The sequence below is a fragment of the Strongylocentrotus purpuratus genome, unplaced genomic scaffold (assembly GCF_000002235.5).
Source record: "Strongylocentrotus purpuratus isolate Spur 01 unplaced genomic scaffold, Spur_5.0 spur5_scaffold_19, whole genome shotgun sequence".
Taxonomy (NCBI): domain Eukaryota; kingdom Metazoa; phylum Echinodermata; class Echinoidea; order Camarodonta; family Strongylocentrotidae; genus Strongylocentrotus; species Strongylocentrotus purpuratus.
In genome coordinates, this window is record NW_022145604.1 from 393520 (window position 1) to 419178 (window position 25659).

At 35.8% G+C, this 25659-nt stretch overlaps 2 protein-coding genes across 2 annotated transcripts; both read right to left on the reverse strand.

Annotated features, from left to right (window-relative positions):
- Nucleotides 1–4115: 4115 nt before the first annotated feature.
- LOC115926142 (histidine protein methyltransferase 1 homolog) lies at nucleotides 4116–11020 on the reverse strand. Its single transcript, XM_030990657.1, has 8 exons — nucleotides 10954–11020; nucleotides 9420–9499; nucleotides 8826–8970; nucleotides 7725–7888; nucleotides 6902–7038; nucleotides 6135–6290; nucleotides 5216–5331; nucleotides 4116–4805 (listed from the first exon to the last, which is right to left on the reverse strand). The coding sequence occupies exons 1-8, from the start codon at nucleotides 11018–11020 to the stop codon at nucleotides 4741–4743; spliced, it is 930 nt and encodes a 309-aa protein (XP_030846517.1). The 3' UTR covers nucleotides 4116–4740.
- Nucleotides 11021–14534: 3514 nt separating this feature from the next.
- On the reverse strand, nucleotides 14535–24620 carry LOC579975 (pyridoxine-5'-phosphate oxidase). Its single transcript, XM_780063.5, has 8 exons — nucleotides 24473–24620; nucleotides 20744–20945; nucleotides 19333–19475; nucleotides 18304–18403; nucleotides 17631–17684; nucleotides 16120–16248; nucleotides 15311–15387; nucleotides 14535–14862 (listed from the first exon to the last, which is right to left on the reverse strand). The coding sequence occupies exons 2-8, from the start codon at nucleotides 20924–20926 to the stop codon at nucleotides 14697–14699; spliced, it is 852 nt and encodes a 283-aa protein (XP_785156.2). The 5' UTR covers nucleotides 20927–20945; nucleotides 24473–24620; the 3' UTR covers nucleotides 14535–14696.
- Nucleotides 24621–25659: the final 1039 nt, after the last annotated feature.

Consider the following 25659-nt stretch of genomic DNA (forward strand, 5'->3'; position numbering starts at 1 on the left):
ATAGTATTAGATCAAGTAAAAAGGCTTCAATTAAAATAGTTAAAAATGACCAGAAATCATTTTGATGTTAAGATATTTTTGACGCACTTCTCGTCATGATATTGAATTTATAACATACAACGAAACGAGGACATCACAATTATAAAGACGTTCGTTGTGCAGATATGTATTTGCTTATTAATACATACAGTGACAAAAAGAATAATGCGCTATAATCATGAGCAAAAAACCAAGAGGTTTCGGAGAATGGTAAAAAATCATCCGAGCAGTCAATTAGGCAATTCTTCAACAATCTTAAGTATCAAAAAGTGAAAAGGTTTAACTGTCGTGATAAAAATGAGCTTGTCATAGAGATTTATTATACAAGTGAGCATCGAAATGTTTCTTTAATGAACTGCTATAAAATTTTGAAACAAAATACTCTTGTGCTGAAATTTCATATCCTCAGTATCGAGAAGCATAATGTTCCATTATGGTTGCATCAACTATTGTAAAATAGATTAAGTCCTTCGATGTCTTGTAATGCCCTAATCACTCAGCTAATTATTATCTTTCTAAAGGATTGTAGATTTGAGAGTTTCTGTTTCTTTCGTGTTACATGCAATGGACATTCAATCATCACGGCTTGATGTGTTGTGGGGAAATAAATATTGTATCCTTTACGTGTACAGATCATATTAAATCAAATAAAAGTTTGATGAAATTCAATTCTTATCTTGCCAGAATCATCATTTTTTTAAATACCGTCTTTATAACGAATTCCAAGAAATATGCCGTCTGCCTAAACAACCACCCCCCCCCCCTATTTCAAATTTGACGTCTGAGCCCCGGCCACTCCCTATTTTCAAATCCTTGATCTGCCGGTTTTTTTTTTGGGGGGGGGGGCAAGAAATAGGCAAAGAAAGTTGAGTAGACCTTCAGATTACGCACTGAATAAATGTAACGAAAACAATATTTACAACATGCTATTCTTGCTTTAATACCTCAAAAATATTTAACGGTCAAACCAACAAAATGTATGTTTTCCCGGCCTTTCCTTATAGGCCTAGGCCTACACCATTTTTCTGAACGCGTTCGAGTTTATTTCGTCTATGCGAATAAATTTGGTGTCGGAGTAACGCCTTTAACAGAGGCTATATTTGTCGACCTTACCCGACTTTCAAATGGAGAATCTCACTTTTCGGTGAACGGGGACCGAAATACCCCACTTGCGTGTCTGGTATTACAGACCGCTTTCTTTCCCGATATCCTCGCGTACACCAAGCTTCGTGAGAATGAGCAATCTCAGAATCTGGATGAATGTTGTACTTGTAGTGTGAGGTTCATGAGTAATTATTGTTATAAACTCCGACATATAGTATGGATGATAATGTTTGTCAAGTTTATTGCGGACTATGTCATCCTCATAAAAGTATTAGATCAAGTAAAAAGGCTTCAATTAAAATAGTTAAACATGACCAGAAATCATTTTGATGTTAAGATATTTTTGACAATTTTAGACAATATCATATTTAATTGTGTCCATGTACTATATCGAACTAGACAATTATGATGAAACTTGAAAGGAACATAATTATAACCAGGAAGTTCCTGATATAACTATGCTTATAGAGTGAAGCAAGGAAGATGAAACTGGCATCTCCCATGTATACTGGTAGCTATGAGAATGGACAAAATCCGAACCTATATGAGACTGCGAATAAGACTAGAACATCATGGAGGAGTTCCAAGCAGTACTTATCAAGGTTGGGCTGGTGATGTCCTGGCAAAGTTTGTTTACACTGCAGATTAGGGACTCTAACTCTCTCTTGCTCTGTGGTGAGCTTACCACCAAAATGCACCCCACTTTCGGGTCCAAAGTGGGGTGAAGTTTAAATGGACTGTTTTCGTCATGATGTATTATATTTTAACTTTTATACGTTTGTTTTCCTTTGTTTATTTTTAATGAACGTATTGAATAAAGTGAACTTGAACTTGATATAGTTGAATGAGGGAATTGTTTATTACTATGATTGGTGTCAATATAGGATTGAGAAGGCTCTGTCTACTTGAATAGGGTTGAAGTTAATATCATTTTATATCAAAGAATCCTCACTCCAAGAACCCTCGCTTAAATAATCCTCACTCAAAGAACCCTCACTAAAAGAACCCCCACTCAAAGAATCCCCACTCAAAGAACCCTCACTCAAAGAATCCTCACTCAAAGGACCCTCACTTAAAGAATCCTCACTCGAAGAATCCTCACTCAAAGAACCCTCACTTAAAGAATCCTCACTCAAAGGGCCCTCACTCAACAAACCCTCACTCAAAGAATACTCACTCCAAGAACCCTCACTAGAAAAATCCTCACTCAAAGGACCCTCACTCAAAGAATCCTCACTCAAAGGGCCCTCACTCAAGGAACCCTCACTAAAAGAATCCTCACTCAAAGGACCCTCACTTAAAGAATCCTCACTCAAAGGACCCTCACTCAAAGAATCCTCACTCAAAGAACCTCACTCAAAGACGCCTCACTCAAAGAATCCTCACTCAAAGAATCCTCACTCAAAGAACCCTCACTCAAAGACTCCTCACTCAAAGAACCTCACTCAAAGACTCCTCACTGAAAGACGCCTCACTCAAAGGACTCTCACTCAAAGAACACTCACTCAAAGAATCCTCACTAAAAGACTCCTCACTCAAAGACGCCTCACTCAAAGAAACCTCACTCAAAGACGCCTCACTCAAAGGACCCTCACTCAAAGGACTCCTCACTCAAAGACTCCTCACTCAAAGACGCCTCACTCAAAGGACCCTCACTCAAAGAATCCTCACTCAAAGAACCTCACACAACAAACACATCACAGCTATCTACTTTACAACCATAAGATCAATATGACACATTAATACATCTTCATGTACTTGCATTTATTACAGTCAAATCTTGCTCATAAGCTCCATTATTATCTCTCTGTACAATGCATGCATCATGATGTTGTCACATGATTTCATTATTTGTATAAAAATTTGGAAAGAACGAGCACTTCGTATAATTCACAGATAATATGAAACATGTTGGGAAATACCCAGACATATGCCCACTAAAGAAATTATAGACATGCGCTAGTAATTATGTTAAAGGTCTTTTATGGGCTTTTAATTACATGTATATCTATCTTCTGAAATGGGTTGGAATGATTAGATAACTTAACCAGATGTATAAATCTATTTAATAATCCTATTAGTGATATTTGTCACAGGTATGAACTACACGTAATTATCATTTTACTTTCACGTAAATACTTTTTCAAACTATTCTTTGCTGTGGACAGACACTCTGGACTGCCATTTTGTTAACAAACATATTGAATGTGTGACAATGAATGACTATGGCAGTCCAATGATTGTTTTATTTGTTGCCCTCAGCAGGCACAGAGTTGATTCATCACACATCTACAATTTCTAGTGAGAGTAAGACTTTAAAGATAAAGTGGAGTTCTGGTCATGCGATTGCATTGTGACAGAAATGTTGTGGAATCGATCAGAAAAGGTTGATAAGTATTGGTGTGCACTGCAAGGTTCTGGAATCATCAAAATGATAAGAAATTTGGCCTAGTCTTGGTAAAGTTACAAGCACTGTAAACAGAAAGTTGTATATGGGATTACACAAACAAGTGGCATAAAATGCTTTCCCGATTTTATGATGTTACATGCCATATTTATAATATTAAGGCGTTTGAAGAGCCATGCTTGTCAGGGAACACTTTGTATCTGATGTTCTTCCACACTTGCATAATACAAGGATAACGCTCACAAATTATTTTTCACCTTTTCCCAGAAATCAACCTTCTCTTTAAGACCCACGTCGTTAGCCTCTGCCAGATCCTTCTCAGTACATGTGTCAGCTAGCAAGTCAGAGCTCATTATATGGTCCGTGGTCCAGGGGCCCTGCCGCACTAACTGTCTGCTGACAATGGATCCCCACGTGTGCATGTTCGCCCTGCACCTCCCCATACCTGTATGCTGCCTGTTAAAGGCCCTCTGTACTACTTGTAGTTACTTGCTCCCTCTATATAGAAAACAATGCCTAAACAGTGATCATTGTTCCCCATGATCCTCTTTTTCTTATGTTAATTGAGAGCTGAGTTGATGAGATAGCCACCTGTCAGTGACCACCCTGTGTGGTCTAATCCCTGCTAGCCAAACTAGTACAGACGGCCTTTAAGACTGCGCCATTGTGATCCATGGTCAGTCAGATCCTGCAGGGAGTGTCTCAGATGGGTCAATGGCCATGCATTCATCCTCTTGATGTTTCTCCAGTCTCTCTCCCCATAGGCCAATGCATCTAGCTACTGTGATGCATTCTAGTGGAGAGACAGAAGAGAGGGAACTTCTACGCGAATTCAAGCGTTAAGGTGCCAAAGGCAGAGAGTTCAAACAACTGCGATAAAGAATTTTGTCGTCTGTAAAATGGGGCACGACTTAAATTCTCCCAAGACAGTAGAGAATGTGCATACATTGTGTGCGGGCAAGCCTGAATCTGATGACTGAGGTAATAGTATATCTTTAAAGCGCTTATAGACATTGTAGATGTATTAAGCATTATATAAACCCAGAATACCATCATCAGGAGTAGATGTTTTATTAAACAAACACAGCTGATTCATTTAGTCTAAACCTCATTCCTTTAGAAATGAATTTCTCCAAGGTCTATGTTCCAGGTGTCAAGTCAACAAGCTCTGAGGATTGCTTGCTGTGTTCTCACGTCTTTGCTCCCTTGTTCTCAGGCTGTATGAACCGCATTTCCAGTATCTCCCTCCGAACTCCTACATGGCAAAAAAAGATAACGAAGATAACAAAAATTCAACTCATTATGTAAGTGGAAAGTAACTGATCAGAAACCTGCAAAACTTGGTCATATAAATAAATTTAAAAAGAATATTTTTTTTATGAAGAATAATAATGGTAGATCAAATGAAATGGTAGATCATATGCAATGGGAATCAGCTCAGGATATCAAAATAAGACAAAGATGTAGTTGTCCGAAAGTAGTTGTCTGATGGTAATAAGAGGTACATTGTCCAATGAAGAATTGTCTGAATTGGTATTTTTCTGGGGTAAATGTCAAGGGATAAATCCTATTGGATTTATTTCAATTATTTCAAAATCATTCTATTTTTACCACAAAGCTTTCAAAAAAAGATTAACAAAGTTAGAACACTCTTTTAATCCTCACCTTGACTGATAACTTTTATAGATTCTATTTCAAATTCTCCCTTCTCTCTCACAAAGTCTTCAAACTGCCTGGTCCCACCTCCTACACCGAAGTAATGTGTCTTAGCAGCAAGAAATCTAGAACATGGTTTAGGTTAAGTATAATCAAGTCTTATCAGGTTATACATGTTTGAATGAACATTCTTGAGACTGTGTCTTCTCATCCATTGGTCGTGTTTGTAGAACTCAATTAAAATCACACTTCATGCGATTGACTATCTAGAACACTTCAAATGATGCCTCAAAACACTAAATATATTTCAGCAAACATGAAATATGGACTTCATGAGAGGAGCGTGCCCCTTTGAATGTTTCTAAATATGGTGCCATATAAATTCTTTGAATCATGACCATCATCTTCAAATTCTAAGAAGAAGATTATCATTTAAATCATGAGAAAGAGATAGAGAGAGAAAGAGAAAGATGGACATACTAACAAACGAGGGAGAGCTGCGGCTGGGATCACAGAAGCATTCTAAGCTCTCTAATTCATGCCATAAACTTACATTTCCGAATCCAAGAACATTTTGAGACTCAAGAAAAAGGGCAAGTCATATTTACTCTACAGGTATTACTCTTGATGTATTTTCCACTCTAAAACTTTGTTACCATTCTACAGTCCAAACATCAGGAGAATAAATGAAAGGATAGGAGCAGGCAAAAAAGAGAATGTCTCAGAGACTCAGACACTTCTAAAACATTTTAATTGAGATACACAGTAATAAACCTCTCATATCAGTGTCAAAGTTAGATTTCTGCATTCAAATAGAACATAGCGAATTGTTTACCATCAATTAACACATGCAATTATAGGTACAATGTACAAACAACTTCAATTCTAGAAAGGCCACAGGCTTGAAAACTAATGTGATAAAGGATACACTTTTCCATTTGGTTTGAGTAAGCTTCTGATAATGTTGTAAAGCCTGGGTTGGGAGTCTAAGCTGTATATTGTCTCTGAAGTCAGAATAACATCATACCTGGAACATGTAATACACATACAGGAAATAAGAAAGAGAAGGACGAGAGAAAAGATTTATATGACACTAAAATACATTCATGGACACTAAATACTCAGTCTCATCAGTATAATACACATAATTAGTCTTATATTACATATATATTTATAAATATAAATAGAGAGTTAGAGATGTCATAGAAGACAATAGATGCTCATGGATGAAGGGTTTCAAGAGAGAGCTAGAGAGAGAAAGAGAGAGCAACAGTGATATGTTGATAAAGGAAAATGGGAGACATGAGAGAGTAAGGAAAAGAGATTGAAAAGGGAGAATGGAATGAGGGAGAAAAGACAAATATGAAGAAGAAAAAAAAAACAGAAAAAAAACACATCCAGAGGAAAATGAGAGAGATAGAAATGAAGACAAACTTCTGCATAAATATTAAGGCTTGGAGAAGTGATTTACTCTAATTACTCCTAAGCAGAATAAATTGATATGTATTTAACCGCAAAAAGAGACATAATATGAACGAAGATAGTAGGACAATAAACCCCAAACTGTCATTTCCTGATAACCATTCCAGTATCAATAAACCAAATGAAATGGGGGGAGGGGGGGGGGGGGGGGAGGGAAGGGGTGGTCTGGGGGTGGGGTAGGGTACTTGAAATAGAATATTAAGCTAGACAGACCCGGTGCCTTCCTGCATTAGGAGATCTTGCACTAAACTCCAATCCCCAGCTAAGAAATGGCATTTCTCTTTGTAGACCTCTGGTATGGTGTTCAGCTGGACATTTGGAATGGTCAGGAGTTCCAGGACCTCTTCATTCTGAGAAAAAGAAAAGAATTCTCTGTCTAACTGATTGGTTCAATGTTTACAAAACAGGTAGGGCAACTTTTATGAACATGATGAAATCCAATGACAGAATTCCTGGCATTTACATCAAAATGTGTATTGCTTAGAGTTATGCACTTTCATGACACTTTTTGTGACCATGAGTCAAGAATTTTGTAAAAGGCAATAAATTACTGCCAATACCCACTGAATCCTAGAACCTAATAGTTCCTCTGTTTAATATATGGAGAAAAGGAGAATTCAGCAGTCAGTTGGTTAACTCATATACTGCAGTACATGAAACTAATATCCTTTGGCAAGGTATTAATCTACACTTGCTACTCTCCACCTACAGTAGGTGTTCAAATGGGTACCCGGTAGGATGCGACCGTCATTGTTGGTCAAACAGTTTTTGAGCGTCAAGTAACGCCTGGCTGGAATGCTCCCCAGGGAGTGGAGATTGTGCACACAGTATGTGCAGGCAAGCACTGAACCCAATGACTGGGGTAAAAGTTTATCCGTTAAGGGCTTAGAGATGTCCGAGATGTATTAAGCGCTATTTAAAATCTGACTATTATTATTGTTAAACTAGACTTCCCAGGAAAATGTTCTTTATCGTGAATAGTGATTTCAATAAAATAGAAGTTAAATTGATTTAATCCAATGAGTGGTAGTCTTACATAATCTTGAAAATGGACAGTAGCTCCTTTCATCAGAGTGTAGATCCCTGGTAGACCGGCTCCACATCCTAGCTCCAGGATAGTCTGACCAGAGAAAGAGATGGGATCCAAATCCTGGAGATACTGGACTAAGTCTAAGGAACATTCCCAGACTTTCAGCCCACCTGTATGCAAGAAGAAAAAAATGAAGACTCTTCCATCAGCCCATGAAAATGAAAAGATATAAATATTAATCTTTACACTTCAGTTTAAATTATTTTGATGTTTCTTATTAATATTAATTATTAAATAAATCTTAGGACACTTTGGTGAAACAAGTGATAGAAGACAAAAAATCAAACACTTGAAAAGAAAGCTGTTGCTTTTCAAAGTCAAAAATAGTTCATTCCACTGTGTTCTTAATATTCCGAGGAATTTTGCTGAATTAATTGGAACAATTTGAAACATGGATGGAGTAGAAGTTTAGGTAGCTTAGCAAAATGCACTGGCACAAGAAGATGCATCCTGAACGCAAAATGCATGATCAGTGATTTTTGTTAATTCAAAGTTGGACATATTTATCTGAAAGAAGTTTATCAATCAAGATGGTAAATTCATTTGCCAGCTCTAAGGATGTAATTCCTGAAGTTCATGAAGTATGTTATTCCTGATGCAACTATTGACTCCTTCAAGTTTTCCTACTATCCACGAGCAATAAAGATCTGGAACCATCTACCAGGCTCAGCAGTCAATGCAAAAGGAATAACCTACTTTAAGGAGGCTGCCCTACCGACCATTAGAGCAATGTGCAAGCCTCCTGTAGGCTCTCACATAGTATAAGTTTACTGGCTTGGTTGTAACTTGTAGTGGACTTAGCATATTTTTTTGTAAATTGACAAATGCTCTGTCTACACTCCATTCCTGCACTTTATGGCACTCCTTGCATTTGCTCCCCTTACCTATCATCCCAATATAGCTTCCTGAGCGAGCTGCCAAAGGGATTACTCAACCAAGTACCAAGGATGTTGTCCTAATCCTGTGTGATAAAATCATGATTTTCAACAACACTTGCAGTTCGCTTTCTGGACACATATTGTTATGCATTTCACTAATGTAGCTTACCTTCATAAACAGACGGCAGGAGATCAGAATGTGTTGTGATAGCCTCCTTGATGTCACTCTTTTCTTCAATCATTCCTTCTACATCTTGAGGATGAAGGTAGCACAGGTTCACATCACCGCATGATACACACACAACTCTCCTTTCCTAAGGGTCAAAGGTCATGCAAAATTATTGATGTTATGGTAGGTAGTGTTGTCAGAAATTGCTCATACACTTTGAACAGCACAGGCTTGTTCCTTTTGACTCTTTAGCTTTGGTCAACTACTTAACTTTCAGAACACATACCGAGTCTCGTCCACTTTGGTCAATTTCTACAACTTGGAAATGCCAAACTAGTGACAGACTTCGTTTCAAATTTGATGTTACTATTTTATTACTAATGCAGTAGCGATTATGGCTGCATTTAGTCCTGGGCATAATTTCATGAATCCGTCAAAAGAAAGAGTTTGTCGACATCCTATTTAAAGATGTGTGTTTAAATCAACACATGTTTCAAAGGGATGTTTAATAGCGACTTTTGTACTTGCGACAGTTTGATGAAATGATGCCCAGTATACTTTCCTATTACATGTATATAAGCTTTCATTTATTACCTCATTTCTTGTCTCGTAAGGAATATAGATCTCTTTAGCTGGTCTCAAGGTTATATCATCTGGTCCTCTATGGTCTTTAACTGCAGAAGAATCTAAAATATAATATAAAATGTAGGAATTACAGTAGCATTATACAAATATACAATGACACTCGAGGATCTAGCTGAAACTATTCGCATCGAAGGAACATGAACTAGTACTAATGATGTTCCTAAGTGCGAAGAGTTTTAGCTTGTTCCGAGAATGAGTCATTTTATATCTGTTTTATATCCCTTCCATCTGTATTGTTCCTACACTTCTGTAATAACATGAACCTTATACTCACATTCACATCTTACATTCAGATCTAAAAGAAATGACAAGAAAATTGCATGGCTCAAATGAAACATTGAAGGATGTAAATATATTTAGCTGGCGGTATTGCGTTAGTGTGGTGCAATTATTGCACAGCGCAAATTGCATGAGCTTGAGCTCTGTGACAGAGCACGCTAGTTGGTCGTGCGTGCAGCGCTTAGGCATTAAAATCCTGTACGCTCGCTGACGTCACGCATAGGTACTATGCGTGACGTCAGCAATAAAAAATGAACTATTCCGATGTAGTCGGCAGGAAACGTCTTTTATAGTAAAACTATTCTTTTTCTAGTTGTGTACACTTCTAATGCAACAATCTTACGATAAAGGATATAATAAGAGTTATTCTGTCAATGTGAACCTGGTACAATAATCTTAAGATATAGACTAGTAGCTAATTACAAAATAGGAATAGGCATAAACAGGTGGGGGAGGGTGAGGGATGGGGGAAAACCTTAACATTTCTCTATAAAATCTAAAGGATATATCTGGTGAAATATAATTCTTTTAACTTCATTTTCGACATATCAATTTTTCTTTAACGCAGAATGGTTCTAAGCAGTTCAGAGTTGCAGGAACAGATTTTCGCCTCTCTAGCCAACATACAATTCTCGAATTCATTTGAAGATTCTTGCAGATGGATGATGTTAGACACTGTTTAAACTTAAAAATGACTAATATTATTGTAAACTCAAAATAAAAATAACATGCATTTTTGTTGTCTGGAAAGTCATTGACCTGAATACATGAATAAACTCTTACAAAAACATTCAAATAAAGATTGGTTCAATTTGTCATCACAAGTGTATCACAACACATGAAAATCATGCACTCAACGAACAATATAATAAAAGGGACATTTGGCTTGCCATAGAGTGCATCAACATGCATACATGCATAGACTCATTAAATACAAATGTAGGTAATTTCCCATTACTTTCTTGACTACTGGAAATCAATAATACACATTTCTTCCTTTTTCGGAACATCAAGACGTCCCTCATAGACCCAAACCGTAGTTATCAGTCAAAAATATCATTGTTAAGCCTTGCCATGCCACGCGTGTAAGATATTAGACATTGTCCCATACATAATGTTTTATGTTAGTTTAAATACGATACTAAATCGAAAGTTCATTTTGTGGTACACTCCTTGTCATTTCATGACACAAAATGCTATTTACCATTAGAAGAAGTGTCTATATTGCTGTCGTCTTCAAATATCTCGAAACCAAATGTGAAATCTCCCATCTCCTAGCTAAGCTGTCCAAACCGAATGTTCACGGTAATCTGCCGAGCTACTTCTCAAGCAGCCGATTTTTTTTCTTTCTATGAAGTGCCAAACCAATGACTTTTTTTCTTAAAAACATAATTCATTTCCGAGAGAACTATATATATATAACTCTTTTGTTTTAGTTTGAAAGTGAAAAGTGACTTTTCATGTATTTCTCAGTGGTTTTAGGGAAGGGAATAAGAAAGACAGTAGGATTCACAGTAGATGCCCGTTTTGTATTTTCTTTCATATTCCAGTCTACCATTTCTCTTTTCTCTCTTATATATCAAAGGATCTTCCAAACTTTTCTCTTATTTATCCGTTATATATTAAGGAATCTTCCTTCCTTCTCTCTTTCCACAGTACTCCAGCTTTTAAAATTTAAACTCACATCTACTTGCTTACTCATATACACCCTTTCCTTTTAACTCTCTCATGTTTTGTTTATTGCCGTCTCCACTTGCACTCCTTATTCTTTGTAATCTCTACAATTTGTAACTTTCCTCTCATGCCTTTCTTAGTATATTTTCTTCCCCCTGATTCTCTCTCCCTCCCCCACCCCCTCGATCTCTCTCTCTCTCCCTCCCACTCTCTCTCTTTGGCTTGGCTTTTTTTTAAGGGGGTGGGGCACAATTTAGGTGTGTAGGTTATTTTTTATAATATGAATCTACATTGAATTGTTTACAGTATCTTTCTCAAACTTGTATTCACAAATTTTTCTCTTACCAGGGATTAATTCCATTTTTATACTCTCCTTTCTCATTGGCCATTGTTCTAACAAAATACAAAATAAAAACTAAATATTGGATGATCAAAATATTTGATTGCATGGTCACAAAGTGTATTCTATTTTCATCGACATAATTTGGACATGTGTATGTACAAGATACAGGCAATAATATTTTGAAAAAAGCACACATAATTAGATTTCATTTGGATCCTTGTCTTCAGCTTGACTGGAGTATATGTGTATTTTTATGTGAGTTATCACATCTACCAGTGTTATCTCCTTCTTCTTCTTCCTCTTTCTTATGTTCTTCATATATCTATCCTTCCCTGACAGGTTTGTGATCATTAAAGCTCTTTTGTTTATGCTTGAACAATGATTGCTCAAAACAACACTTCAAGTCATTCACACAAAACAAGAATTAGTGTATAATACTTCATGGCTTAGGTTTAATACTATGATGATTTTTGGCTACAAAACCAACAGTCACCTTACTATATCCTAATACCAATATTATATTTAGCTTAAGATAAGCCAAAAGAACCCACAAAACAACGTCCTGAGATTTACACATACATGTACAATGAAATTCACACATCCCAAATTATTATTAATGGCATCATTCAAATATTCCATCATAACTATTGACATATAACATGTTTATCGACATACATGTAAATAATACTGCTATTGATCATTCCCTAATACAAACCACATGTATATCAATACTTAGTATATTGCTTGTTGATATTTACGAATGGAAGTATCAAGTATGACTCCATCATACACAATAATTTATAATATTGGGTCTACACAGTGTATACAATCAATGTGACATTTTAACGCGAAAATTTGCATACATGTCAAGTGAAGTGTATAGAATAATATGGTAATTTTGAAAAATTCACTTATTTGCATATTTATAGTAATTTATGCAAATAAGGTGATAAAATTCACATTTTTGCCCATAAATCATAAATTATTCATATTTAAGCATTCATTTTCACTACATATATTTGTTAGACCATTTGGAACAATAATACAACATAAAAAAAAGGAAGAGTCAAGTTATTCCTTATGTTATCTCTTGTTTTGATAATTTCTTATGCATTTCATTGTCTTTTTAACTTATGCATTTTATTGTTTTATTGTTTTATTTCATTTATAACTACAATTCAACTGTTTTGACCCAAAAACAAACACCTAAACTTTAAACAAGACTAAAAAAACATTGTTTTATCTCTTTTTAGGAAAAATGACATTTCCATATGTTTTTTACACAAATCACAAAAATGAGCGATTTTCGGGCTGACATGCAAAGACAAAAGGTCACGTGACTTTGTAACTATACGTCCGATTTTCAAAAAAATTGTTTTAAAAGATGCGTAAGACTCGAAAGAAAAAAGTCATGAAAGGAAAATTTTATATCTGCCGCGGTTTTGGAGTAGCGAAATTACTACAGGGGGGTCAAATTGACCCCCCCCCCAGTTAATGTAGGGTTAAAACATTGTATGGATTGAACAAATGTGACATCTAAAACATCGGAGGCTATATGGATGGAATCAATGTGACATTTAAAACATTAAAGGCTACATTGTATGGATGGAACCAATGTTACATTTAAAACATTGGAGGCTTCATTGTATAGATGGCCAAAATGTTGAACACAAAACAACCAGCATGTGAAGTAATTGAGCAACTATTAAAACTCTCTGAGGTATTAGTTTCTATAATTGGAATGGCAGAATACATGTGATTTATAACAAGTAACATTACAGAAATGGTTCAGACAAATTATGAAATATACTTCATGTTGATTATGACCATTGGCACTTACTAATATACCTGTATGCAAGCAACAAATGCGTTATTGAAACACTAGTCTTCCTTCAATTCCTTGGGTAGATATTACAAATCAACCGTCACATTATTCATGGAAATTTCAACCACAAATCTTTTATGCTAAATATTACAGTTGTTTAATCAACACCACAATCACAGTGTCCCTTTTTATGGATGTCATTCTCATTTTAGAAATCCAATCATGATGATGATACTGCTGCATTCATATTCTGTGTTTCACATTAAATACTTTGCCTCTGTGAAGTTTTATACATGTGGTATAATATTACATGTATATATATATATATGGCAAGAGGAAATTTTGTTGAAATTACAAAGCTATGCACAACAATGTCTCCATAGAGTATACATAGTGCACAACGTACAGACATATTTAATTCACTACATCTTTTGTTTCTTTCATAATGATATGTTTCTTGAACAATTAACTGTCTAAATATGAACAGGGCATGAGAAAAGTCATTCGAGCAAGGAATATTTTGTGTTACACAAGACAGACAAACAGAAAAAAAATACAAGAAGTGACATTTGCAGTAGGTTTCAGAAGGGGTAACTGACTCCTTCCAATCATTTTATACCTTAAACTGATGCAATTTCCTTGCTTGATTTCCCTTAAAGGTATCCAGTAACTTTGTCTCAGATTCTGAAACAAAATCCTAGATTTAGCTCATGCTGCAATGATAATAATAAACCTTTCGGTCAGTCAGGAACCAATGACTTTTACAAGCCAATCGCCTGTCTGATTATCAAGATATTTATGGTTGAAAATCGAAATCAAATCTTGCATTTGCCAAACGGTTTTCATAACACTATAGTCTATTGGGGAAAACGAGTATGGTAAAACCAGTCACTCAAATTTGTTTACTTTTTTGAGGCACTTCTTGATCATTTTGAAGCTCAATTTTGTTTAGGGCTTCAATATAACACCATATCACAGACACTGATAACACGTAGGGCCATGCATCTCAGATTTAACATTGTTAAACGATCCCTTTAATATTTGCCTACATTTGTTCTGAATTGTAGAGGAGCAGAAAATTCACCATCAGTTGAAACTGGCTTTCTCAAGGTGAAAGACGCTCATAGACCCAGCCATTCTCTCCTTGGTGAACCAACTTTCCATCAATATTTTCTGCTTCTCTGGGCTTACGGAATACAATCCTGTCATGGAGTCTGTTGCTCTGTCCTTGCCAGAATTCTATCACCTCAGGGATCACTTTGAAACCACCCCTGGAATAAAATAGTCAGAGAAAAGTGAACACAAAGATATGAATAATGCATAATTAATCAAATTACACTAATACAAAGCAGAAGCTTCACTTAAACATTATAATACAAAATATAGTGATAGATAGGGGAAAGGGGACATAGAGAGAGAGAGAGAGAGAGAGAGAAAGAGAGAGAGAGAGAGAGGGAGCATTTCAGAGACTGACACTAAACAATAGAAAGGGAAAATCATGTTAATCAACTTAAATCCACTACTAAAATATTAAATAAGACTTTCCATAACTTGGATTTTAGTAGCATAATCATTAGGCAGATGCCTACCTAACACCATGCCAGTCCTTTCTGTCAATAAACATTCAGATTACCATTAACTAAGTTCTATCCTTTGAAAAAGCCACAACAATATGGTAATGAGTTTGAGTTTCTATTTTTTTTCCTTCATATTACGTACCAATAGTCAGGTCTGGGAATAACACTGCTCTCATCTTTATATTGTTCTTTCAGTTCAGCGTCTTTCTTAGTCAGAATCTGTCAGAAAGAAACACAGGAAAATAAGAAGAGTAATTCATTTCAAAATATCCAAGTTGCCTTCCCATTGCTACGTAAAAACGACTTTTGTAATTAGTATCAAGTATGCTTCTGATTTTATATTGCTGCTTACTGATCGCCTCTTCTATGAGCCTCTATACCAGCATTAGTATTTTCCACTTATTTCATACAAACCTTTTCAATAAATAATTTTTAAAAAAATAATTCTGACCTACTCTTACGAGCTAGTTTATATGAAAATACATGTCTAAATCTCTACTGATGTCTCTAACATAAATAACATCTTTATTCTCTGGTATTAATTGATACAGGTGAAGTTTTACCTGTCTTGGATCAATGAGGTTCAACATCTTTATTCTGTACAAATTTACTGTTACTCTTTAGCAAATGTATTTAAAAAAATGAAAATAAGATAAATATAATAACTGATTTCATGATAAAACTATTACACGAGGTTGACAATTACTGCTGCATAAATCGGAGTGCAAATTCTGGTCGTTCATTAGGAGCTTGGTTATTAACGCAAATTAGTATACGCTTGTATGAAGATAAATCTACATGAATACACTTGAAGATCCATTATTGTCTTAAACTCTGTATGTTCTCTCTATTAAACATGGACAGCAAAACAAGGTAAATGATTGCTATGAAATAACAATGCTTCCTGTGCTTGATTCGTTGACATTAACAATGGACCTATATGTGACTTACATGTCTGTCCTCTATGGGTGTACTCTGATTACTAACTACAGCACCAATCTGACTGGTCTTAGGGCGGGAATGGAAGTACTCGGACGACTCTTCAGCTGCCAGCTTTACAACAGGACCCTCAATACGAATCTAGAAGGAAACAAGAAGTAATAATAATAATAATAATAATCTGGATTTATATGGCGCTTAATGCGGAATACCGTCTCTAAGCGCTTTACAGATATTGTTATCCCCGGATTACCCCGGTAATCGGATTCATTCACATACACTATCCTATCATGTTACTAATGACCTTTGAAAAGACATTAATCTACATTTGTAACTCTCCGCCCAGGTGATGTAAATGGGTACCTGGTGGAAAGAAAGTCCTTAAATGCTGAAGTGCCTTAATAGGGTAGCTTGGCTAATGCCTTTGTAATAATTGTACAGCGCTTAGAAAAAATAAGTAACGGTATTAAGTCCTTTATAAATGGTACTATCATAATGATTATTATAATATAGAATAAATCAAGACAATTTTGGTGATCAAGATGAGTTAATACCTTCCCATTTATAAGTAAAGCATTAGTTGGTAGAAGTTGAATGGGTTAAAAAATAAAATAAAAAACCTTTTGAAACTTTCTTAATTGTTGGATACAACTAGTGTAATAGTGGCCACAAGAACAAACAGCTTCTTTCTTTCTACAACATATCGATACTGTGAAATAAGTCATCTATTACATACATGTGATTGAGTCATTTATTACATTACAATTAAAATCTCATGATATGACCATGAAGTGACAAATGGTAGTGATACCAAAAGAACCATTTATCAACTTTCATATCAAGGGCTTTTTTCATTTTTAGACGAGATTAAAGTGACTCGGTAACATTGTTGAAGGTTGATGAAAAAAACTGTGAAATTTTCGTATGAAATGATACTTATTATATTATATTATTATATATATAAATATATTATATTATATTATATATTCTACTGTACTTACCCTCTAACAGGCAAACATTCTTTAAAAAAATTCTCAAACCACCAAGATATCTATGGTTTTCTTTGAAGATGTCACTGTGCAACACCCTCTATAAGTTAACAGTAAATTCTCCCAACCATTTTTGAATTTTCCCAACATTTAAAAAAATGTTTCAACACTTAAATATCTGGAATGGTATATATAGCCAATTTATTGCTTTGTGACGATTTACATTCACCTAAAATGTAATCAAATTGTAATAATATAGTTTGGAGAATTAAGGAATCGATCAGATCAGTTTTTTCAATTTATTATCAATTATAATGGTTCGTTTTCATCCAATCTTTCAGATTATCTTTAACCTTTAAAGCACCATTTTCTCTCATCTGAACAATGTTACCAAGTCCCTTTAAAGAATTAAAGTGTCATACATTGTCATTGCATAGAATCACCCTTCAAGTAGTGAGCACTACAGGCAGGTGGCCATTATAAGATTTGACTGAATATGAATGTGATTGATATTCACGATAGAGTGATACTCACTGATCTACTCTGGAAGTCCCAGTAAAAGACAAGAGCTGCAAAAGGGTTCTCAGCCTAGAAGAAAAGCATATCATGTACAAAACCCATGTCAAATCAAAGACATGATGCATACACACACAGTTAACTACAAATTATTTGTACCCCTTCTAAATTTGATGTTTTTGTTGTTTAGTTTTTGTGTAGCTCAAGGATAAAGGGTGGACTGGTTGAATTAGGACCTTTGTCAAATTATTTTAGATGTAAGCTTATATCACATTCTCAAGAGACATAAACCGTGAAAAATCAATTTTTCACATGCTTAAAAAGTTGCAGAACTTGGTAATGGTATGAATAGTTTACTTGTTAACTGTACATGGACTTTGAACAAACACTTTTGAAATACGAGTAAGAATTATAAAGTTACAAAATTTTACAATAGGTTCAGTTATTAGGAACATATTTTAATTCAATTGACCTCAATCGAGCCATCACTTAGATCTTTTTTTACTCAAAATTTGTTTCACATTACTTGCGATACTCCTTAACACTTGAATAGAAAAATATAAAATTAAGTTCACGGAAATCAAACATATACTTTTGAAAATAGAGTACTTCCTGAAATATTGACATGGCTGCTGCTGCCATCGGAAAAGCAGCTTGTTCCTGCTACGAAGGAAAGACAAAACCTACTCACCAATTCCTTGCCTTTTCTGCTCTCATAGTTGGTATAGAATCTGAATCCTGTTTCATCATAGCCCTTCAACAGCACCATTCTGGCAGAAGGCCTACCTTCTCTGTAGGAAGAAAATAACAAACATAAATCATGTCCATTAAACTCTCAATAATAATAATAATAATACATAAGATTTGTATGGCGCCAAATCCACTTGACAATCAAATGCTCAAGGCGCAGCTGGTGTAAAAGATGAAATACATGATATACAAAAGTGCAATAGGAAAGGTACAGACATGAAAGGTAACGGTAATCAATTACATGTATAGCTAAATTAAACAGATATTTCTTCAGATTGTTTTTGAACAATTCACCAGAACTGCTATTTTTAATCCATTGAGGGAGAGTATTCCATAATGAAGGCCCAGCATGAGCGAAGGTTCGCTCCCCCCACTATGTTTCAATGTACCGGTAGAGGTGTCATAGTTGAATGGTAAATTATAAATTGATAGAAGATGTGAAGGTCTTAGGTCCAATACACTCCTTGCTGATAACAGTTTCTAATGCTGGAGCCCTCGACACCACCATGATTGTTTGGTCACAGAGCAGAAACAGTTTAGGGTTAGAGTTAGATATAGTGTTTTGTACAGGAAGGAAGACAAAAATCTGGTTAATGTAGGATATTTCTACCACTAAACTATTGTGACTTGAGCATGTGCCATACAACCATGCATTGTACAGGAATAGAATTCTATTACTATTCTCATTGCCATTATTACACCTAAAAAATAGGATGTTGTATTGCCCTTTGCAACCGACTCAAAAATCTTGAAATCTACGGTCGGCTTTTTTTTTTTTAACCATTTTTTAGAGAAAAAAATGTTCAATGATTAACAAAATATGTATTAAAGCATTCAAAATTGAGAAATATCGGCCCAAAGAGAGAGGGGAAATAAATTATTTAAAAAAAGAATCATGTGTTGGCACCTAAAGGGCAATACAAACATCTTCTTTTTCTTAGGCCTTATGGTGGAGCATGAAAGAACTCACTTTGTAGCAGTGGCGATTGTCATTGCATTAGCTTCTGTCTTGGAGTTCTGTGTAGCTTCACAAGCTTCCTTGAACCAAGCTGTGAACTGCATCATTGGATCCTTGGAATTCAGATCATCTTCAGTGAATGCTTGGTGTCCAGCCTAAACACAGATACAAAGAAAGAAAAACAGCCATAACACAATGACTCACATGACCATAATATGAAATTCTTATTAAAGCCACACTGAACTACTTGCTCCCTCTATAAAGAAAACAATGCCTGATCGGTTACCAATGTTCCCCCATGATCCTCTTTTTCTTATGTTAATTGAGAGCTGAGTTGATGAGATAGCCACCTGTCAGTGACTACCCTGAGTGGTCTAATCCCTCCTAGCCAAACTAGTACTGACAGCCTTTAAATCTTCTGGCAAATGTAAATAAACTGCATAAATCATACAGGTATATTCTAACTAATATTACTAAGTGACAGTCAGACGTCTCTCTGCCATTCCTTTGGAAGAATCATTTCCCATAACAAATTACAAACACAGAAGATCCATGACAAGACCCTTTAAATGTAGATGTAGAAGTGTCAGTCGAGTGGTTTAAGCTCTTGACTTGAAATTCAAGTTCGTGGTTCGATCACCAACACGGCACTACTGTCCTTTGGCAAGGCATTAATCTTAATTTGCAACACTCAACCCAGGTGATAATAATTAGTGCGCCTCCTAATACAATTTCTAGATAGACGGCGCTATAGAAACGCCTATTATTATATTATTATTATTACCAAGCTAGGGAAGACACATTTCTGGAGGAAGCACTGATAGGTCTGGTATCCAAAGTTCAAACTGGTTTGAGCAAATGAAGATGGTATTTTGTTTGAATTTCATACCTATGAGTATGACCAGTTTTGGAAACACCACCCTTTTAACAAATGAAATGGAAGCTCTTATTACCAATCATGAATGTGAAAGAATCTGTTTTGACTAATACGTGATGATACAAATTTTGCCGGGAAACCGCCTACTAAATGATATATTTGGTAAATTATCATATCGATCCGGCCTGGATAGATATCGCAAAATATTGCACTTCAATCAACATTGAACATTTGGGCATATATTTCTGCTTTTTTGCAAATTTAGGTTGAAGTATTGCCATCTAAACCTCTGAAGGCAATATTTAAACAATATTGAATGCATATTTTGCACCCAAACCCTTGGACCGCAATTTTACCACCACTTCTTCTTCTTCTTCCAGTTAAGTGCCGCTTCATAGTGATGAAGATAATGGCACTGGTTTTGTGTGTATATGTAGAGACTTTCACATGTCCTGTTATTCCACATTTTAACTTGTTGTTCTTGTTGTGCAGGTGCATATATACATGTGTAAGTAAAAACACTACCGGTCTATACCTTTAACTGACCTTGTATGATTTCCTCATAGCTGCAACATTGATGCCGTTTGTATCAACAGCCATGGTGTCGTCTGCTGAGCCGGTCAGGGAACGATGAATGGACCCTAAAACCCTTGAGGTACAGGAGAAACAGAGAGGTCTGGAGACACCAAGAAGAAGAGAGACAAGGCTTCTTGATCTGGAGAGGACCATCGATGTTCTTGATATAAATCTGTAGGAAATAGACAGTCACTGAACTATGAATTACATTCATCACATACAAAGTCTGTGCCACTGCAAGATAACCATGAAGGCCTCAACCACAACCACAAAACATTTTTTCCTGCATGTTTATTATTCAAAATAAAAAAAATTTAAGATAAAATACAAGTCTAGATCTACTAGTACCTGCTCACTCCACAAAGAACACAAGCTTCTAATATGTTTGTAAAATGTATTGCCATTAGGCATTACTTATTACTAAAAGTGGAAAGAAAATGCTAATGTCTAAATCCCTAATGGATTGGCTTTAGGAATTCACGTTCTCTTTCCTCTCTAATTTTACTTTTACTTTTTTTTTTTAGGATTTCAATAAGATTAGATTTAGAGTCTAGTCTAGGCATCAACGTGACATTCTCTTCCCACTCTGAATAATCATCTGCTTACTGTGTGACAGCACATATGCCTCCACACTGAATGAATGATTTCATAAACCCATCTTGTTTATATTATTTATTAACCAAAAGGACAGATTAACAGTGGAGGACTCACGCAATACCAAAACGAGAGATTGGAGAGAGTTCAAAAGAGAGCGTTGCGGATAATTTTTCGGAGGGATTATGATAACTATACAATTTCACTCGCACAATCTCAATTACAAAGATTAGGTGAAAGACGCCAATAATATTTATGTACTACTTTCTTTCAAAAAACATTATCACTCACTGATCAATTTAAACAATTTCTCCCACAAAAAAATTGTACTAGAACACTTAGAAATTCAAAGAAAATTCCGGATTTTAAATGTAAAACCAGTCGCATGCAAAATAGTCCTATTCCAAATTTGATTCGCCTGTATAATAACAGTTAATTTGCTCATGTTTATATTTATTGTAATGATTTATCATTGAAATGACTCGATTCCTGTACATTCTTGTAATAATTGTGTATATCGTACTGGTATGTTTTAATGATATTGAATAGGCCTGTTTACTAATGTATTCACGGACCTTTAAATTTGCACACGGTTGTAAGCTCTGGCAAACAAACCGAGCGCAGTGTCTGCTACGGCCCTGCTACACACACTTTGTATACGGCGATGTGGGGAATGCGAGGAAAAAAAGGCTGATCATCGTCCTAATAAACTTCGTTTAAAACTGTTTGTTTTCCAACCTTAGGGTATATAATTAAAATAAATATAGTTTTTCTCAGTTGTACATGACAAATCTTCGATTTTATTTTCCGAAATCCGACGAAATATCGCAAAAATGGGAGGTAAGCATTGCTGTTACGGCACGTGTAACAGCGATTCACGGTACGCAGACAGACCCCATATGAATGGTGTGTTTTTCATCCCGTTCCCCAAACCAAAGACGAACCTGGAGAAGTGTAAAATATGGATTAAGAATTGTGGAAGAAAGGACTTTGGAATCGACATATTATATGCTTTGAGTTTCTTTCTGTCGTAGTCAGTTCTATTTACTATCAGGTAGTTGAAAATGTCGTATAATCCGAAATCTGGTATACTTTCAAAGTTCTCGGTGTAGCCGGTGATTTTCATTGGGTCGTCGAACGAGCACCCCGCACGCTCCAACTTCTCCCGCAGCGACCGTGCGGAGTCGAAGCTCGCAAGGTCCGGGTCTTGGGGCAAAGCGATATCGGCCACAGCAGTCGCAAGTTGAACTAGTTTCTGTTTGTTGTACCCTGATGTCGTAACTCCTCTCTTTCTTAAATAATCGGTGAGCTCCTTCACTGTCCACTGCGAAAACGGCTTGCTGGAACTACAACTCGATGTCGAAGGCGATGCCATTGTAGAAATTAGGGTGAAAAAACGTCGCGGTCGCTAGCAATGGCTTTGTATGTGTATAGCGTAGCGGGCATGGAAAAACAATGTGGCGACCGTGCCGCACCACGCAAAGCTTGCCCTACGTAGTAACAATCGCTAGGGTGCGAGGGATTATGACGTCACTCGCATATCATTAGTAAACAGGCCTATTGCTTTTTACTTTTAAATTTGAATAATTATTTCAAATATTACTAAATGTTCATACACCTGCTTTTGCCGCTATCATTGATTATTTTACCACCATACCCACTACTGCAATATTGTAACATGACGAACTGTTGTATGATTTGCCTTAGTCCATATTATGTTGGCATGTAATTATGTTTATACCTTTTTTCTTTTTTCTTTGGTAGAAATTATGTTCATTAAGTGTTTTTTAATCGTTTATGGTATTTAGGCAGTAGCAACGTGTCACGTTTTAATAATTTTTAACTAAATGTTATGTAAGTTTTTTACAATGGGCAAACCCGGACTTTAGTGCCCCAGCTGAAAATCTCAGTTTATTATGGATTTAATATCAATAATATTAATTATGCTAATATATGCAAATATAAACATACCAAAACTTGATGATTTTTAATCATTTGACGTCATAAAAAGCAATTTTAAGCCAAAAATAGCAGCGAAGTAGGGGATCTCCTCTTTGCTTGATGCGAGATACTAGCGAACTGAAATAACCGAATAAAAACTATGGTGAACTAAAAAAAGAAAAGAAAAAATCAAACCACCTCTGAAATTACCTTTGAAATGTTTATTAATTTTTTCTTCCGATATGCGCACATGATAGGGGCAGGTTGGGATGGGATGGGGGGGGTGCTCAATAGTCGCCAAATTTGGGGTAAAAGGGCAACTGGCCTTGGGGGGGGGGCAGAATAAAGAAAAAAGCCACCCCGGAAAAAAATTAGAAAAATGATTACAAAGAAAAATAAGTAAATAATAAATTTAGCCCCCCCCCCCCAAGGCCAGTTGCCCTTTTACCCCAAATTTGGCGACTATTGAGCACCCCCCCCCCCCCATCCCATCCCAACCTGCCCCTATCATGTGCGCATATCGGAAGAAAAAATTAATAAACATTTCAAAGGTAATTTCAGAGGTGGTTTGATTTTTCTTTTCTTTTTTTAGTTCACCATAGTTTTTATTCGGTTATTTCAGTTCGCTAGTATCTCGCATCAAGCAAAGAGGAGATCCCCTACTTCGCTGCTATTTTTGGCTTAAAATTGCTTTTTATGACGTCAAATGATTAAAAATCATCAAGTTTTGGTATGTTTATATTTGCATATATTAGCATAATTAATATTATTGATATTAAATCCATAATAAACTGAGATTTTCAGCTGGGGCACTAAAGTCCGGGTTTGCCTTACAATGTATATATATCCAATTCGTGTAACTCATGTGCAATTCAGTTGTGAAACTGCCATTCATGAAAGATGCAATAAAATACCATTTATCTATCTATCTATCTAACTAGCAATCCTTACTCATGAGGCCTGAGGCTCATTTCTGTGTCAAGGACAATAGATATAGGCGCACAGACACATTCCGCCTCCACTCGCGATCGGCTTTCACATAGCCCGTAAGGGCTACGGCACAAAAGACGGCCAACACAGCCATATCATGGTATCTACGTGTAACAATTTATTTATAGAATCCTGTTCAATGTTGTGTTAATACTGGCTTTCATGACGACCTACCTTTCTTAGTAATATGACGATATGCTAAAGGCACACTGCTGATCAATGATCCAAGTATTATCCTTTTGAAAATGAATTTCTGAAGCAAACTGATCACTCACATTGAAATTTCACTCTATCAAACACCGAGTCACGGCTACTGATCAAGATGATGTAAGAGGTTACGCAACTCTTTACGACATCGACAGGCTATTCCATTAATGTAGAAGGGGGAGCGAAACATTGCAGGATGATTTGAAGTTTGAAATCATTTAGTTTTAGGCATTTATTTTAGCCTGGTGGTTTTTAAAATAATTATTCAAAGTTATTTTTAATTCAGAGATATAGTATTAAATCTATATGGCAGGAGGAAACTAATATGTAAGATCAATCTTCCCCCTCAAGTACGTTATCAAACTCTTGAACACTGGTTCTCGGGCCTCAATTGACTGAAATCTGATTGGTCGAAAGTAAAATTGTATTTGATCTTCTTTTTTTTCTTCAGAAATGACCAACATATAATCAGTATTCCAAAGGGTAGGCCTTTAAAAAAAGCAGTAATTTTTTTTTAATTGAGCTGATAATATATATAGAACAAAAGGGGCACTTCTCATATTAAAAGAAGCACATTTCATATTTGAATGAGGGCAATTATCAGAAGCAGGGGCGATCCAGCCGGTGGCAAAGGGAGGGGGACCAAAGAGGGGGCCCAAATTGTGAGAAAATTTGGAGAAAAAAAATCGCGCCTCATATGTTTCGTCATATTTCACTATAAAATAAATCTAGGCCTAGCCTATTCGTCTTCTTGTAAAAGCTGTTAAATAACTCGATCACTTACTAACATGTAACTAATTTTCTTTTCTGTGATAATGATTTACAAAGAATTGTTTTACATTGCAATATGTGTATCATGTAAAATATGGGAACAATAAACTGAAACTGGAACTTGTTTCCCACTAGGAAAAAGGAAACAATTTTTTTCTTCATTTTAACTGATTGCAATTGGTACTAAAATTCGTATGGCATAAACTTCTGGTGTCTTGTTTCTCTCTTCCTGGAATCACACACACAAAAAACATGCTCTTATCCAACATTACCAATCAAGCAATATGATTTTACTATACAATACAATACAATAAAGTCATGCTGTTACAAACTGACTGTTGTTTCACAGCGCTTTACATAAAATTATCAAAGAATCTGTTATT